This window comes from Astatotilapia calliptera, chromosome 12 (assembly GCF_964374335.1).
Source record: "Astatotilapia calliptera chromosome 12, fAstCal68.1, whole genome shotgun sequence".
NCBI lineage: Eukaryota > Metazoa > Chordata > Actinopteri > Cichliformes > Cichlidae > Astatotilapia > Astatotilapia calliptera.
Window position 1 is genome coordinate 4,505,243 of NC_137433.1, and position 18,090 is coordinate 4,523,332.

Genomic DNA, 18,090 nt, shown 5'->3' on the forward strand with positions numbered 1-18,090 from the left:
TCAGATGTGTTTTGTGTGTGTGTGTGTGCGTGCGTGTTTGAAAGCCTCATGTTTAAGTGAAAATTCTAGTCCAGGGAAACGATGCTGAGGCAGAAATTGCCAGAATCTTCTCATGATCGCGTATGATTGAGTTATTGATGATCAGCTGCATGTTTTCTGCAAGTATTATGCATAAACTTCAGGTCTGTGTCTCTTATCTCTGCTCTCCCTCTTTTACATGATTAAAACTTTGCACTTTGTAGAAAAATAGAAAAAATGCTCCAGTCAGTGTTGTGAGGGAAAAGTGTGCTTTGTTTTAAAAACCGCATGCATGTGTGCTTTTACATTTGGACTGATTTTTTTTCTCTTATTATGCTAAACCTGAACTTAACACTAGTATAATAGTGTTAAATAGGTACACTGGAGTAACTGCATGCTCTCAGTGTTCACCTTGTGACCATTAACCACCAAATGCACAATGAAGACTAAGGGAAGGGAATGCAGCGCACTCTGTTTTAATAGCAAGCATACATACAGCATGACATCATTTCCATTTCTGTTAGGCAAACGCGTATCCACATATGCATTGAATAAGTCATGTGTTCCTAATGCTCGATGAGGTTTTCAGCTGTCTGACTAGAATAGGAAAACACATGCAATGAAAGCGGCACACATCTGCAGCTTATCTCGAGGAAAACTATCTGCCAGATGTAGGCTGCATTATCTCCACATAGATGTCAGTGTGACATCTCTGATAGTGTTTTTATTTTGTTTCCAAACCTTTAGTTAAAGCCATCTCCACCTTGACTTGAAGTACAACATCACCAATAAACTCCAGGTCAAACAACTTTTATTCGCCACTGATACATACATGGCACTCCTCACTGGGCACAAGCAGCGTTTGCCGTGGTTAGGTTAAGGCAGAGGGCAGGCACTGTCGGCAGCGTGGGGAAGGCTGTGGGAGGCAGGCGAGGGTCCTGCTCAGCTGGCTCCAGCTGTAGCAGGAGGGGCAGGAGGTGCTGGGGCAGGGTCGGGATCAGGAGCCGGAGCTGGATCGGGAACGATGAAACAGCCCCTCTTGTGCCACTGCATGTCTCGCACACGTCGGACAGACTGGATCTGGGGAGCGGGGGCCTCCCAGTCATTCCAATGCTTGAAATCTCCTCGCTCAAAGACAAACTGCCGACCCCTGTAGCCTGGGTACATGTAGCCAACCCATCTGGAGGAAGGAGAAACAGACAAAATGTGAGGTGTGTCGCAGAAAAACACCCAGAAGGCAGTGCGATGTGGTTTAGATAAGGGTGCGCTGAGGATCTTACGTTCCATTGAGAGCTTTGATGCTTGCTACACGGTCCTGAAAACCATGGCCCCACAAACTGGGCACATCATCGTCAACGATCTCCATCTTTCTGCCAGTAAAACTTGGATTCTCATACAGGTGCAGCTTGTGTTCAGCACCATCCTGAACACAAAAATTACACAAATGTCACCAGGGTGTAGTCTGAATGTGTGCGTGTGTTTGTAGACACTGATTCAGTAAAGCAATCATTTAAAATGTGTCAGGAGGTAAAAATACAACGGGCAAAGGTTATGTGTAAACAGCTCGTGTCAAATATTCTTCACATATCTGTGTGACTGCATCATGAGCTTTGTATGTAAACTAGTCACGCACCACTTTGAGTGGCCTTAGAGACAAGAGGGAGTAGCTGTTCTGACTGTTGGTCCAGGTGTCCCAGCGTGGATACTCTCCTTTCTCCAGAATAAACTGCTCCCCTGTGAACCCATGCCGATCATAACCCACCCAGCTGAGGGGAAAAGAGAAGATCCGAGTTTACCAGCATGACAAGCTTGCCTAACAAGTTATCTTCTACATTTTCTTATATGAATAATCTCACATGCGGCATTACTTACGGTCCTGACTCAACAATCACAGAGCTGACCTTCTGCAGTCCCTTCTCTGTCACATCTTTACACTCTGCAGAAAACTCTGCCTTGCAGCCCTGAAAATTTTCAAACTCAAACAGCACCACCTGGAAACACAGAAACAAAAGGCATTCCATAAACTAACACAGACTCCTTTCAGTTTCCCCTGGGAGCTTAAGATAACAGCCTCCATATAGAAAATAGACATGACATAGGCTGAGCTTAAAAATAACTCAAACTGTCAGGTTCAGCAGATGATGCAGGTACATCTGTGACCAATAGCTGGGCAGCGAAATACACCTGTATAAAGGTGAACCCTGGGAGCAGTTCTTCTATGAGCAAACCAAGTTGTTCCAGTACCTTGTATGTGGCTCCAGCTCCACCCTGGCTCTTCCCAGCAGCTAGCTGCTCCGGGGCACTTTGCTGCTCCGACATCCTCCTGATCCACTGCTCCTCCACTTTTTGGCAGCAGCACACACATAGAAAAAGCACCGTCCGTCACACATTCATACATGGACGCGCGCGCACACACACACACACACACACACACACACACACACACACACACACACGAGAGAAGCTTAATGTCTAAGCTACAATTGTAGAATACATCCTTGAGCAGGAGGACTTTTTTTAAGCCTCAGCAGTAATAATTTACCTGATAAGAGTTTGTTTTTCGAGTATGAACACACATTTTCTTCATCACGTGCAATACTTAATAACAAACTCCACCAAACCTGAGTCTTCCCCGGTGCAGCACCACTGAACTCCTTTGCAATGGCATTATTACACCATGGTGATTGATAAGTATGTGTCCAGTAGGAGGCTTTTACCTGGGTATGCCTGCTAGGAAGCTGTAGTGTCCCTCTTTTTTCGCTGCCACTTGGTGTTTGGTGGGGTTGAGCCATTAGACCGCAGGGATGGTGGGGGGGGGGTATTTATGGTTTATTTCTGGCCACAACAGCAGAAAAGGGGGAGCTGTTGATACAGCAAGTCTGTCGCTCACATTGTGTCCGTAACGCTGCCTCTCAATAGGCAGCTGTGTTGGCACACGCTGCCCTGCCTATCTGCCTGGCTGCCAGCAGGCGTTGTGTGTGGGCACACAGAGAGAGAGCCAAGAGGATTCAGCAAACGGCCCTACTCAGCATAAACACACACACACACACACACTCATTCACCCAATCTCAACTACACAAGAGTTCCTCGTGCCTTTTTTGTGTACTAAAAATAAGTAACTTGATTCAAGAAATACCCAGAAGAATGCAGTTTTTCATGTTACATGAGGCTGTGACACAAGTCAAGTATATTTTATTAAGAATTTATTCACTTTAGGACACTGGCCAGTACAACACAGTGCAATATAGACCTTTCCTTTTGAATTTAAAAAAAAAAAAAAAAAAAAAAAGGGCATAAAAATTAACCCTTGAATTTTATGACAAAGTAAAACATCCATGTACATACACACCAGGGACAGTCACTCTGAAGCCTCGATCAACACATTCACTTGCATTGCACGAGCAGGCCGACGATACAGAAGATGAGACCAGAGGGGAAGGGGTGGTGGTGGGTGGGTGTCTGTGCTGTAGTGCGTCAAGTGACAAAGTGCTTTACTGAAGCGTGGAGAAAGTAGGGAGATGGCAAATGTGGAGAGGAAGACGGAGATGAGGCGTAGCTGAAGTTCAAATGTTCACATTAGTTTGGTGCATTACAGGACTCGTTTACTTTGTAGTGAATGAACCGTCCCCTTCCCTGGAGTAGTGTAAGTCAACATCTAGGTCCTCTGAACCAGTCAGCGAGAGCCAAGCCTGATGTGACAGCAAAGATTGTACATGCATGGATAATGAGTGACAAAAACGAAAGGGAAATTGCACATACTGGGAAATAAAAACAGTATTGTCAGGACATGATCGAGAAGTAGGTGAGTATGGCTTAAATTAGATGCTCGCAGCTACAATCTACTAAAGAAGGGGAAGATGGGCTGATTAGTGTTTTTATAAAAGACTGAGGAGTGTGTTTGTGCTGATTAGGAGTGTGCATGATTGACAGATACAAAGCTGCTTGTCCCATCCCTCTTACACATTGACAAAAAGATAAATCACAAAAAAATATATACACAGTATGCAGCAACTGCACCCCTGTTAGGTTGTGTAACTGTATCAAAGTGAACAGCTCTGCTGTAGTGATGCATCCTTTCCAAAACGAGTTCTCCACCTTTGTTAAATCAATGAGGATACAAATATAACATCTCCTGATTACAGATACTAACATGAGCAGCACCCCCGTGGACGATCAAGACCGTGGAGGTTTGTTCTCAATACGCAGAAATCATTAGTGTCTGAAATGTCATCCTATGGTAAAGTTTGTGTGACTCCAATCAGCAACCTCTGCAGATAACACATACATGGCTAGCCTGTACATTAGCTCAGTAAAGAGGAAACTGGATGCAAAGGATTGGCTGGATTGTCCTCCAGCATGCGATGAAGCTCGTCCAGGAAAAGGAGGTGCTGTGTCTTCCCGACTCCTCCTGGTCCCTCTTTAAAGTGTTCGTGTGAAGTTCGTTTTGGAGCCCCTGTGTTCAAGCATGAAATGGAGTAAGCAGACCAGTCTGATGTTTTTCCTCCATGCTCGTTTTTCTTTTTCCATAGGACAGAGACTTCCCCCCCAAAAAGGCACCATGCACATTTACCGACCCAGATGAGAAGAGAGAGAGAGAGAGAAAAAAAGTGGGGGGGTTTAAAAAAAAAAACCAAAAAAAAAAATCATCAGCAGCTGTAGATTCAACCTCCTCCTACTCTCTGGGTCAAACGTTAAGGCTTCTGTTTCACACAGATTCATCTGTTAAGGCAACCTTCAGGAGACAGACAGAGATAAGTATGAGAACCGCTGCTGTTTATTTGTTACAAAACAAGAAGACACACAGAAGAGCCAAAAACCTAGCTCACCTTATTATTTACTTAGCTCTCACTTTCATACTGACTCAGGCGTTTCTTGGATTTCAGCTCTTTCAACCACTGGGGTGAATCCTCCTGGCTACAAAGTAAGATAAACGATGAGTCGACAAATTCTCTCAAGTATAAAATAAACGTTTTGTGTTCAGCTGATGTTGCTTACCCATTTTCTTTCCCGCCAGAGGGGGGCAGCACACGCGCTGCCCTGGGGAGAAAAGGGGACTTGGGAGAGTGAGACAGCTGGGAGGGAGAGGGAGCAGGTCCATCAGTTTGATTGTCAGAGTCCCCCCTCTTCTTCAGCTGTGCCTGACAGAAAAAGCGATGCATTACAAAGAGTTTGCTAAAAAGTCAGTGCGAGTTTAAAATAAGAGAAGGCTCTGTGAAATAAAACTGCAACATGACAAACAATGCCAGGAGGTGAACGCACAGTTCCTGGCTCACCTTTAAAGCTGAAGGGTCCATGCCAGGGAACAGGGCGACCCTCTGTGGCTGTGACGCAACAGCCGGTGCAGCATCAGCTCCTCTGGGCTTCTCCTCAGAGTCTGAGTCATCGTCTTTACTCTCAGCCTTTGCCTCTGTCGAACGGTGAGCACATATTAACAGGTACTTTCCACCAAATGTCCTGTAATCTCCCCCTAGAGCTTATGTGCAGCAAGTGTAGAAGCTCCTCCAGGGATTTTTAAATTTGCATTTCCACAACAGGGCTTCAGCTTTGGGAGGTTTAAGCAAATTAATTAAAACAAACAAGTAAAGATCTCAAATTCCCTTGGTTATTGTTCGCAACAAAAATGAACCAACCCTGGTCGTCATGTTAATTTATTAGCCCGAGTATTTCCACCACAAAATACAAGGAAACCAACTTGCACCGAAATGCTGGTAGAAATATTAAATGGTTCCTGTTTCAAACTGAAACTTCCTGAAACTTCAACTACCCAGTGAGGACTTATGAATCAGATTCCTGGAATAAATGAAATTGATGTTCCTGGAACTGAATTCAGTCCACGGTCTATCGGGAAAAATTGCATTTAGGGGAACATCATAAGCCTTCTATTCCCTGGGAAAAGTTGTTGTGGTTGGAAAAGTTCTTTGTGTGATTTGGGAGCCAGTTAAGAGAGTGCAGGGAGGGAGTAGGGCTGCCACAAATTTTGATAGACGACTAGTCACCGATTATTTTTGCGATTAGTCGACTAATCAGATCATCATCCATTGGACGTAAAACGTACAGCTTATTGCACCGGCAGCATCTGCTCTTATATAACTATCATTAGCTTACAGCTTTAAGTGTTTAAGGTCTGTGCTAACTAAAAATAAAGACAAGATGATAGTTTATTAAATTTTAATGAAATTTGCAGATTGTTTCGGTGAAGTTTAATAAACTCCTTGCTATCTAAAATATAACAGGACACCGGCGTATATTCTCGAGCATCTCACACTTCTGATAATCAGCTGTCTGCTTGACGATTATTCAGCTGTGTAAAAACTATAACTTTAATCTCAGCCAAACCGATTTACTCAGGAACAACTAAAATACTAAAAAAAGCCAAACAATAACATTTTTAACTTATCTAAGTGACTTAGATATCATGTTTAACCTGAGTAGCGAAAGACGGCGGTGGGTTTGAAAACGATTTGCCAGGAGTCCGGTGTTCTCACGGCTCTAGTGAGCCTTGCCCCCGACTAACTATCGAGCTAGTGGGTAACAGACGTCTCTGAAAATGTCGGGGCGCTTTTGAAAATATGTGGTGTCCTGATAAACTGAGCAGATATTTGAGGTTTACACAGCTACATTCTCGCCTGAAATATGTTAAACATTTATTTTGTGACCCAGAAAGAATAATAAGAGTAATATTAAAACTAACCAGCTGCCGCCATTGTTGGAAACTGAGCATGTCACTACCCGATCCGTACCGGAAACCCGATCGGTACCCCGTATGCGCGAAAGGTTTCTACTTCCGGTCGTAGCGTTTTACGATAGTTATGGGTCAGAGTATCTGTTAAGAATAACAAGTATATCTTAAAATGTTTGCAATAATGAAGCATTTCAGTACAATGTAGACAAAATCGAAAAATAAAAATAAAGTTACGGATCAGGACTCTCCGATCCTTACTGCGCATGTGCAGATGTTTTCTTCTTCTTCTTCTGTTCGTTTAATGGCAGTTTACTCCCCAGTGAACGAGGATACCGCCACCTGCTGACTGAGCGAATAAACCCTATTATAAACTGAATTAGCGTCATTACAAACGTGTGTTAAATCTGATTTAGCGATAGTCGAGTGTGTTTATGCTTGTCTGTGAGGAGAGGATTGTTGGAATAGTGATGATGATGTGCGCTATCACTGTCAATTGTCAGTAAACACTTAATCTGGCTGATGAATCTACACGTGAGATATTACAAAGTCTGCATTATTAACTCTGTCATTAGGCGCCATTCTTCTTATTTTACGGCGCTGTTGCTCAATCGGGGGACGCTCTCTGTTGAGGAGAAAAGCATGAATTTCTTTGTATACGGATTATCCATTGTTTAAATGTCCTGGGCAGTCGAAAAGGAGGCAGAGCTGTTGAGAAATGCTAGGAGCTAACTGGCCGCTAACCGTATCATTCAAATATATTGAATGACGCAATGTTGGCAAAGAGAGGAAGTGACGTAAGATTTGCGCATGCGGGGTACCGATCGGGTTTCCGGTACGGATCAGGTAGTGACAGAGCAGGGCTGCCCTATGAATTCTGGGACACAGCTTCTTCTTTGGGGTTTAACGGCAGCTGGCATCCTTGTACATGCAGTGCTGCCATCTTCTGTTTCAGTCCGTTATTACACTCTTAAATCCTGCTACTTATTCCTGTGTCTTTTGGGATCTTACAAAGCTTCAAACGACGCGTCGACTATTAAATCAGTCGTCGACGATTTTGATAGTCGACGTAATCGTGACTAGTCGACTAATCGTGGCAGCCCTAGGAGGGAGGTGAACTTTTGAGAGACTCTAGATTAAAGGCATGTATGGACAACAGAACTGCACTTTGGAGTCTGCATATCTAGAACCTTATTCATTCATGAGCAGTAATGAGTAGTAACCTGTGGAGTCTCTGTAGAGCCAGTCCTCAGTGGTTCCTCCCTCACCCTCTGCTTGTGCAGCACTCTGACGTGTAGCCCTGGTGGGTCGTGTCCGCGGCGCTCGTTTCTTCCCCAGCTGGGCTCTAGAGCGGAGCACGCTGGTATCTAACAGGGTGGTCGGAGCCTGGATATCAAAACACAAAAAGAAAACACGAGACAAAATGTATAAACACAGCATAATAAAGAAGACGTGTGTCACCATAGTGAAGACAGAGCAGACTTTACTGACTTAAACCGGCTCATTTGGTAACGTTCAAAAGGATTGAGCTGTGTTTAGCACTTACGTCAGGGAAAGAGAGCGGCTGGCTCTCAGGTGGGGATGAGGGAGGGAGGCCATCCAGACTGCTGCTTTCAAACGGTGAAGCAACATCACCTGGTGTGTGTGCTGGAGTTGGCTTTTTCGGTGAAGGACTGAGATTACTTTCTGAGCTGGGAGTCGCAGGTGTCAGACTGTCGATGATTAGCATAAACAAGATCTTTGAAACGTCTGAAAACAGCTGCGTGGATTAAGTAACCACAGGATCTCATCATTTCATCAAAACCATGACAACAGTGAAAACAGTGAACCCTAGTAAAGTGAACTGTGTAGAGTGTGTGTTCAGACTTTTAAGAACTTACTCTCCTTTATTATTATCATCAGTGCTCAGTATTTTTGTGATGTTATGTTCTGACCACATGAGGTCAGTAATGGATCGCAAAGTAATGCAATGAAGCGAGAAGAACAATCTGTTGTTCCACCTGAAGTTATTTCAGCTCCGCTGTGGGTTTCTATTAAACCTTTACACACATTTCACTCCTGCATGCTGTTGCTACATAGGCAATATTTATTGGATTACATCATGTTTGGATTTCGTCTTTTTTAAGGTAAACGATCTTTTGTGTTGTTGAATGGGCCGCTGATTTTCTGGTCTTCTTCAAACATTATCACCATAGCATTTAATCATTTTGGATCAACTTGTTTGATTTTATTTAAGATCTTTAATAAACTTTTTATTGTGCTATTATGCTAACTAAAGTTCTTCTTTCATCAGGCTTTAATCATTTATAAACAAAAATGACACTGATTTGTCAGAGTCGAACATTTTATAGATTGTGACTTATTAAACATCTCAGCTCAGGCGGTGCAATGTCAGCAAACATATGAAGAGATTAATGCGTCAGGGTTTAAAAAAAATCACTCTGCCTTTCATTCTAATCCGCTGGTCTCGCAATGGCAGCCGTTTGTCTTTGGGTGGTGTGTGGCCTTCAGTCTCAAAAGGCCACGCCTTTTCAGGTGTGGATAAAGCTTGTGCCTGTGGAGACTTGACTGGTCATCACTCTATTGCTGCTTGAACTCTTGACTCCTGGTTTTAATGTAGGATTATTAATAATTAAAAATAAAACTCCCTTTTGTCTGATGCTGATCTTAAAGCACATGTCTGTTTATAAAAATCATCTTTCCCATTTCACTGCTTCCAAAGTGTTTTGAATTAACATTTTACAGTGCAGTCTCACACAGTCGTACAAGTATTGGCCATATCTTTGTTTGTTTGTTTTAAATCAGGGATGTCATGTACACATTTACTCCTTCTGATACCTTAATATGAGAAGGAGAAGAGCAATTTCAGCAGGACATCTCAGTATTTTGTACATGATAAAGTAATGCTGATGTAGGAAACAAAAGAAATTTATCTGAATGACTTCAATTGTAAGAAATACATGTTCTGGTAGCTGTAGCTCATCACAGAAAATGTCATTTCTAAAAAATGTGTGTATCCATTGTAACAACAGAACTTTCTGTAATAAAATAGTGATATAATAATGCAGTTAAAAGTTCAAAATGTATGTCTTCCTTCACATTTTCCAAAGCTGTGTAGTGAGGCAGGAGTAGGGATGGGTACCGGTGTCCGGTGTTCTGACATAAACGGTAGTAACCAGACCGAAAAGCAGCGCACATTTCGGTGCTTTATTTCGGTGCTTTTTTTTCCTGAGCTGTGATACACTTTAGATTCTAGCCAATCATTTTACGTTTCCGAGGATAGTAGGCGGGGCCAGGTACGTACGTTCTGTTAGAGCAGAGCTACAGATTAAAAATGTCCAAGGCGAAGCGGTCAAAAGTCTGGCTGTACTTCACAGCAAAATATGCAAACTCAGCAGCAACAAGTGCTTTAAGCTGATACTGTGATACTGTCAAAGGAGGTAACACCTGAAATCCGATGAAACACCTGGCGACGCATAGCGTTTTTTTTAAAAGCCCAGAAATGCGCCGTATTTGATAGCTTGCTGCGAGACCTCACACCGAGCACATCTACTGTGGGTGGGTTGCCTGTTATGCAACATCCTCCAAAAACACGAAGAGGAGAGTCCTGGCCCCTAGCCCTGCCAGTGTAGCAGAAATGATGACGGATGATGGTGGCAGCAGCCGTTCTTCTCTGCGTGAGTAGCTAATTTACGTTGAGTAGGCTAACCACGTTATTACATTAATGCATGTAAGGTGAACTAGCAAACATCATCATAGCTACATGCGGCTGTCCTCTTGTTTGATGGCAGATGCTCCCTTCACCCTGGCTAAAAAGGCTAAAATGACCAAAGAAAAAGTGGAAAACAGTTAAACATGAGAGGTTTTGGACAAAGTTTGTGTTTTTTCCATTGTTTAAGCACTGCTTCCAGCCAAGAGTGATACCATATATGCCCCATAGCTGCAGAAAAGGCTAACATTGTTATCTTTTTACAAAAAACCAGCTGAACATGAGAGGTTTTTGGACCAATTTGTGTTCTCCATTCTTTAAACACCGGTTTGAGCACCGTTTAAGCACCGGCACCGTTTCAAAAGTACCGATTTGGCACCGGTATCGGATAAAACCTAAACGATACCCATCCCTAGGCAGGAGTGTTGGCCAGCCCAACCCTGGCCTCTCTTCTAAGTTAGTTGTTTTGAAGTAGCCTAGACATTTTTAATTTACCTAGTTTAGTTGTATTTGCATGTCATTTTTATTGTATATTTACCTATCATCAGTGCGTAGTCCCGTCTCCCAGGTCCCATACTGACTGTCAGTCTCACGGACCGGTGTTTCTGAGCCCTTCACCTCCTCTTCACCACTGACACTTTGCTTCTGCTGTACCTAGGGGAAAAAACAGAAGAGCAATGAATGATGACAACCAGCTTGAGAGACATGAATAGCTAAAAATCAGTGGGGTGCAGTGAACAAGTCTTTAATATCTGTGGACCATTCACATCCCTAATAGGAAGCCAAGCAACAAAACATTAATGAATGATAAAGTGTAATAGTAGCTAATTGACATCATAACTAAAATTACTTCTGAAGAGCACACAGTGTTGCTGATAGAGCAGCCACCAGTGGTAAGACGGGTAATGGAAGGTGAAGGGATGAGTTAATGGAGACAGAACCAGAGTGGGGACAGAGATGGTGGTGGGCGGCTGGGTGATCGAGTGTGTTTTTTCTGCCTACTGAACCATGCCTCTTTTAATGAGGCGGGCACAGAGGACATACTGTCTCAAACCCACACGGAGCTCACAGAGGCAGAAGAACTGATAAGCCTGGCCTATATAGAACAAAACAATAGAAAATCGTTCTGTCCTCAGATGTTGCCTAAGGGCTGGACAAAGAAATCTGATACACCTGGCTCTGTAATTGCCCAGGCCCCTTAACAGCGAGAGCAGCTCAGTAGTTGTGCTTATATGAGCACGGAGGGCAGATTAGAGCACTCGTACTTGAAGCTTTGTGAATGTTTTCTTTGTGTATATAAGAGCAGAGACGCAGGGGTGCTGCAAAACAGGTGTAAGAATGAGCACATGAGGAAGAGTGTGACTGTGTGAAATTCTGATTGAGGGAAAACAAAACAGCTGAAGAAAGTGTGAGAGTGAGGAAAAAACACAGGACATCATTCATCAGCGAAGCCCTTCCCAACAGGAAAAGTGAAAACAGCCAGAATGGCATTCAACAATACTCCCTGCATCTGAGAAAGCACTTGGTACTTCAGCATAACCTCTTCTCAAGGACTTACAGCACCAACACTTAACCTTAAAAACTGCATATCTGAGTCCTGAGTGACTCTGATACAGAAGCAAAGATAAAAAATGCACACACTGCCTGGGCAGAGCCAGTAAAATGTTTCACTTCTCTGGTCTACAACGATCATAATCCAGCATGTGAAGCTACAAATATGGAGATTCTGGAGTTTTGATTGTGAAAGCTTCCAGCTACACTTGCTGATATTATGTCATCTTTCAGTTTTACCCTCACATGTTGCTGTACACTGCTATCACTGCAGGCAAATAGGCCTTGTAAAGTTCTGGTGATAAAAATTCCAATCCAATGTGTACATGTGTGCTATTCAACCTAAACACGCCCAGAACACTCCCTCAGCAGATCAGTGCAGAGGACGAACACTGCCTTTGCTGGAACATGTTGTAGTGAGCAGTCTTTACACAGGTACTTATGGCAGGGTGCTCAAAGCAGAGGTTGTAAAGCTGTTTAGAGGCTCATTCATAATCTCTTAGCTTTTATTATTCAGTACAATAGCAGCTTTCAACCAGCCTTGGTAACTGAACTTTAGCTGGAGTCTTTCTGTGTCTTTTTCTGACTTAAATCTCCATCAATCAACAGACAGTGCCAGGTTAGACAGATGTACTGGTTAAACACCCAAAACAAACAATGCCACATATAAAAAAAAGGAAAAAAAATATCCACTATGGCTGTTAATTACCTTTGCTGAATGAACACTCACAGGTGCAACCTTTGCAGTAATCGTGGAAAAGATGAAGGAAACCGACTGAACTGACAGGTCTAGCAGCTATAGCTCTCAGGAGGAAGGCTTTTCCTTAATAACATTAGCAATAGCCAACTTCCTCTGGACAGGAAGGGTGTGTCAGGGGAAACAACATAACAAAGCCCGGATGAATGGATGGATGAAGGAAAGAAAAGGCTGATCACTAAATATGTCTGACTGACAATCTGCGGAGGAAGGGGCTGGAGCAGGGCCTTGGAAACTTTTTGATAGTGCACCGGCTGCCGATTGCAGCAGTGACTGTTACGTCCTCAGCAGTTAACTGAAAGGCGAGTAGCTGCAGTGCTGTTTCTTGAAAAGGGAAGGGCTCTGTTACCTCATGGTCTGACATCAGGGGCAGAGATCTTTCGATATAGTCATTCTATTTACATAAACAGTGTCTAAGATACAAGCTTGTACCACAATTTGATGCTATCGAGGAATGTGTATGTGTATTTCAGGATGACTATCATTGTCCATCTTATATATGTCAGGGTAATAAAAGCCCTAAAAACACATTCAATCACACTTACAGCACTCACCGCTCCATTCTCATCTGCTTCAATCCCTCTGGCCTTGGTGGAGTGGGAAAATATGCCTGGCGGGCACTCATGTACACCCCAGCAATCAATATCAATATCCTAAAAGATATTCAAAACAACTGCTCCCGTGAGCACTAATCTCATGCCAGCAAATGGGCTTTAGCCGCATGTCAGAAGTTTTACATTACGAGAAACCCTACAAGGAAAACAGAACAGTGCTGTATATATTTTTCATTACACAAGTGTTGCATACAGACGAGGTCTCGCCGTCGTACAAAGCAGTTCGTAAGAACAGAGAGAAGAATGTAAGAAACCTGACTTGGCTTAAGATTTCAGCTCAGAGTGTGCTGAACCTGACTTAGAGGATTACTTTCAGTCTGGGGTTTGTTTTTCTGGTTTGCAAACAGGAAGATTGTTTGAGATCAAATGTGTTTCCCTTCAGCGTGTATACATGCTTACATCTTGTAAATTTCAGAAACTGCTACATACATGTTGAAAAATAAAGCAGAAGTGCCTAAAATTTGAGTTTCCTGAATAGGCCTTTGTGTCTGCCTCTTAAAGGGAATTCTCCCGTATATACAAAAAAAACAACCAACTTTCTTCCTTTGTGAAAAGTGTACTTGAAGTGTTAATGTACTTTTTTTTTTAAATATTTCGCCCTTTCAAACTTTATTACTGCTTAAAGGTTGCATTATTACAGGTGTGGCTACTCTGAGTGACAGGTGGGTGCCAACAGATTCAGTTAGCACTGCTAGCTGTCTGCCAAGAGTCACCTGAGATGTTATGAGTCACTGAACTGGTTGTCTCAACCATGTTGGCTTTTTAGAGCTATTTTATTGCAGTCAATAAATAAAAAAATGTTGTTTATGAAGCAGTTAACTGCACCAACAGCCCACACAAGTGATTGAAGCGATTGAAATTCTGGCAGTAATTTCCATGTATCTATTACGGTGCAGTTCTTGCTTGACAGATAAAGGGTTTTAAGGACAGATGTTGTCTTAAAAATCCACTATTCTGATTATAAAAATAAATAAACTGGTCATACTCTATTGGTAACCAGCCTTAGTTAGTGGGTGATAACTCATTAGATGGTCACTTCAGGCTCCTAAACACCTACACGGGAAAGACCATAATGTCTAACATCAAGGCAAAGCAATGGGTGATGTGGTTACATTCAACTCTCCAATTACAGTCTGTGGTGGCCACATTCGTACCACTTTGGTATAAAACATACCATGTTTTCACAAATCACAATTTTAACTCAGAGCAGTTTATATTTACATAAAATCTGTTATAACAGAAATTGCATATCAGAGTACTTAGTCAGGGGCTTTGGAAACCGATCATTTTGGGAAGTCATCTGAGATTACAAGTGACTTCTAGCTATGAGATGTCAGAGCAGAACCGTTTGTTTATACTACCACAGCTATTCTGAAAATCATGGAGCACTGATTCAACTCCTTATAATGACACCTGCAAAGAAATCACTCTCAAAATAGGAGAATGAAAAGTTTAAAAAAAATAAAAAAAATAAAACTTTACTTTCTGATTAACCAGTTGGCCGGTTTTCTGGATGAGTATATCAACAATAAACATTATATTGGTATCATTTCTGCTATTGATTTGAACTGGCAAAAATAAATGAATAGATCAAAACAACAATTACGTATAACTGTAATATGCAGCTCACACCTCAGACAACGGACCAAAAACGTGTCACAAACAGCAGAGACAGCTTGAATAGGGCACGAAACTAAAGCCTTGTGTCTAGATGTGCTAGTGGTAATGGCTTTTTCAACCGTCTTCAGTTTCTCTGTGCTCTGGGAGAAATGTGTAGTTCCAGTTTTCAAATCCACTGCCTCCTCTCATCAATTCAATAGCTTTCAATCATTAGGGATCATTTACTGTCATTTACTGAGTCAGTGGGAGCGGACGCCGGACGCTACTCCCACAGACCACAAAAACAGTTGCTGATGTGTAGAACTAACTTTAGACATGGTAACACAACTAATAGCAACACAGATCTCATGAAAACACCTCTTATCTTTAGGTGCTGTGACTCATGAGGTGTTGGACAGCAGTTGAGCAAACAGGCGTCGACATGAATATAGGAACAACTTCACTGCAAGGCACACGTCCCTCAGGGACTTTTAAATCTGTCCTTCACGCAGACCAGGTTACAAGGGACAGAAATTATGTACAAATAAATAAACAATTATAAAATATAGACATATTTTACAATTTCAGTGTTTATCAGCCCCTTTCTCAGTTCTTGTGTCTAATTATATCACTTGAAGAACAGGTAGCACAACGGATTTGCTAATCAAAGAGAGACAAACACTACGCTGTTCCAAAGAAAACAAGATGGAGATGAGAATAATCCACAAAAATCGACAGATGAGAAGCAGCAGGGCTGTGCATCAGGCAGCATGTGGTTAAGTTCTTCACATGTTTGGCTAGAGACCAAATACTTGATGAAGGAGCAGCAGTTAATACAGTGACATGGACATAGCTATGAAATGACTTGAATGCCACTTGTGCTTTATTTATCACCAACAGATGTAAAAGTAAAACTTATGAGTCACATTAGTGCCTCATCTCTAGATACACCGATTCACTGTTTGCAAAACCATCAGCGATGAAAGTTGGAATCAGTGCTTCCCTGCTATGTTTCTGTACTTAAAGTGTGTGTGTATGTGTGGCGTCTTACAGCAGTGGGGGTGTTGGGTGCCGTGCGTCTGCGTAAGGACAGGCGTTGCTGGCTGCGCAGAGAAAACCTGCGGAAGGACTCCCTGCTGCGGGAGGCCAGGGAGCGCAGGGAGTTGGTTCTCTTGAAGTCCCCAGTATCGTCCTCTCCCCTGCCTCCCCTCTCCGCCGAGGTGGACAAAAAGCTGAGTGCCCCGTGAAGGGAGCGACGCACATTTCCCACCCATCCTGACACCTGAGATTGAGCTACTGACAGCTTGCCCCCGAGATACTCCATCACAACCAACCAACGAGGGGACCTGCTGTGTCTGAACGGAGCCCGTGAGCTAAGCTGGGACTCTTGTTGTTGCAGCAGGAGCAGCAGCAGGGAATCATTAGAGTCTAGTTATGCTGGAGAGGTGGCAGTCCAGGGATGGTGGCCTATGTATTCAGTGACGCATGTTGCAGGGTCAGTACTGCAGCAGTGTATAAGGTGACAGAGAAAATGACAGAGCTCAGCAGGCTTAATGTAATGATGCTGCTGCTGCTTACAGCACTGTAGCACAGATGATGTCTGAATGTTATAGGAGAGAAAATCTACCCAGTTTCTTTACTCAGTGTCCTTTCTGCAGTGCAGTCCCACTTTAGATGTCAGCACTCTTGTTTCAAGGCTCCAGGCTGTCGGCATTAAGTGGATTGTGAAGCTTTCTAATGTCTATTTCGATGCTTACAAGATATGTCTGCTGTGATATTCCTAGCACAACACCCAAGTGGGCATATAAAGGTTAGGAAAGGTCACCACTTAATATAAGTTTTACTGAAACACTGCTACACTGTCTTCCAACAGGTTCTCTAGCTTAAAGAACACAAATCACTACTAAAAATAATCAAGTACAAAAACAATGAGCACTAATGATAAAATCACCTCAATATACTCTGTTTGGCCAAACGTTCACTTATCTCAGTGCTCTGCGAGACCTCTGCCAATTCACCGGGTGAGAGCTTCTCTGTCCTCATGTGAGCCTAAATTATAGCCGACCTGACACACACTCTCGCAGCTGGCGTTGAGCTTTTTCTCCCGAAACATGGCTCTGATTAAAAGTTGTTAAATCCACCCACCCTTCCAACAAGGCTACATCTTCATACTGCACACAACTATTGTATCTTCCGGCAAAAAGCTGCAAGCAGAAATGGTGCAGGGCAGCTGGTGGCAAAAAGAAAGCTGCTGTAGTCATTCGTATTCCATGAGGAAAACCAGAGGGCAACCAATGCACCGCCGCAAAGAGGAAACTGAAGAGAGAGCTGTGGTAGAGAGGTCAGATCCAGAGAAAGGAATTTTTTTTTCTTCCCTCCCCTCGCCTTTTTCTGCAGGTATGGGCAGGTAGGAGAAAATGCGTCAGCCAAGCTGCTCTCTATAGTGAGTGTTACAGGACTCACCGTCAAGGAGAAACTGGGTGGAGAGAGGGAGTGTGGGACAGAGCCAAAGACAGCGAGACAGAGAGCAAGAGCGAGGCAAAGAGAGGGAATGGGAGGTCCGTGATTCAGAACAGAGGGGGGAGAAGGGAGGGTGATATATGTTCTGCGGTGCTCTGTCGCTCCAGCTTGATTCAGCTGCAGGAAACATAAGTGGAGTGACACAGCCAGGACAGCAAGCATGCAGACAACATGTAGAAGGAAAGAAAAAATAGAGACGAGGTTGAGTGTGTGAGCAGAGAGAGAAAGCTGCAGAGAAAGTAAGGTTTGTGATACAATCAGACAGGAATGAGGACAAGTGTATGTATTACATTAAGAGAAAGCTATCAGTAGATAAATTGGACGGGCACAAAAGAGACAAGACAAAAGACAGGTGTGGCTCCAGGCAAGTGGGATTGCACTGTATGCACATCAACCAGTTTGTCTGCGCAACGTGGCCAAAACCACCAATCACAACAGGCAACTCAGTGTTTGTTTAAATCTCACCCAGAGTCGGAGTCATGCAAACACCACAACAGACAAGGAAAGAATAACACTTCCTGACACATGCTGCTCACTTCAGCCACCTTCTGCCAGTGAACTTGTACCTTAAATAAAGACATAGTGGGCCACTCTGACACACTTCAGAGACTTAACCTGGGAGCAAACTGAGGCAGAGGGGTTC

The 18,090-nt window shown here is 43.2% G+C and overlaps 2 protein-coding genes across 3 annotated transcripts in view; both read right to left on the reverse strand.

Moving 5' to 3' along the window:
- Window positions 1–812: 812 nt before the first annotated feature.
- On the reverse strand, window positions 813–2,874 carry LOC113034350 (crystallin, beta B3). Its single transcript, XM_026188831.2, has 6 exons — window positions 2,736–2,874; window positions 2,263–2,360; window positions 1,891–2,009; window positions 1,652–1,784; window positions 1,299–1,441; window positions 813–1,198 (listed from the first exon to the last, which is right to left on the reverse strand). Exons 2-6 carry the CDS (start codon window positions 2,335–2,337, stop codon window positions 961–963), a joined length of 708 nt encoding a protein of 235 aa, XP_026044616.1. The 5' UTR covers window positions 2,338–2,360; window positions 2,736–2,874; the 3' UTR covers window positions 813–960.
- A 294-nt stretch (window positions 2,875–3,168) lies between these two features.
- Window positions 3,169–18,090, reverse strand: part of LOC113033331 (uncharacterized) — a 29,426-nt gene continuing 14,504 nt past the window's right edge. For both annotated transcript variants that reach the window (XM_026187026.2, XM_080308736.1), the window contains 7 exons: window positions 10,945–11,060; window positions 8,244–8,409; window positions 7,921–8,083; window positions 5,292–5,425; window positions 5,014–5,156; window positions 4,845–4,932; window positions 3,169–4,750 (listed from right to left, as the gene is read on the reverse strand). In XM_026187026.2, the coding sequence (XP_026042811.2) occupies window positions 4,857–4,932; window positions 5,014–5,156; window positions 5,292–5,425; window positions 7,921–8,083; window positions 8,244–8,409; window positions 10,945–11,060 (798 nt within the window). In that variant the 3' untranslated portion in view covers window positions 3,169–4,750; window positions 4,845–4,856. The remainder of the gene's footprint in view (window positions 4,751–4,844; window positions 4,933–5,013; window positions 5,157–5,291; window positions 5,426–7,920; window positions 8,084–8,243; window positions 8,410–10,944; window positions 11,061–18,090) is intronic.

Bases quoted from the DNA above. Each gene is read 5' to 3' on its own strand.
- LOC113034350 (XM_026188831.2), bottom strand. From the start codon at position 2,337: ATGTCGGAGCAGCAAAGTGCCCCGGAGCAGCTAGCTGCTGGGAAGAGC. The intron at 2,010-2,262 runs GTACTGGAACAA...CTGTGTTTCCAG, and splicing joins GAGCTGGAGCCACATACAAG to GTGGTGCTGTTTGAGTTTGA. The intron at 1,442-1,651 runs GTGCGTGACTAG...TTTTGTGTTCAG, and splicing joins CTCTAAGGCCACTCAAAGTG to GATGGTGCTGAACACAAGCT.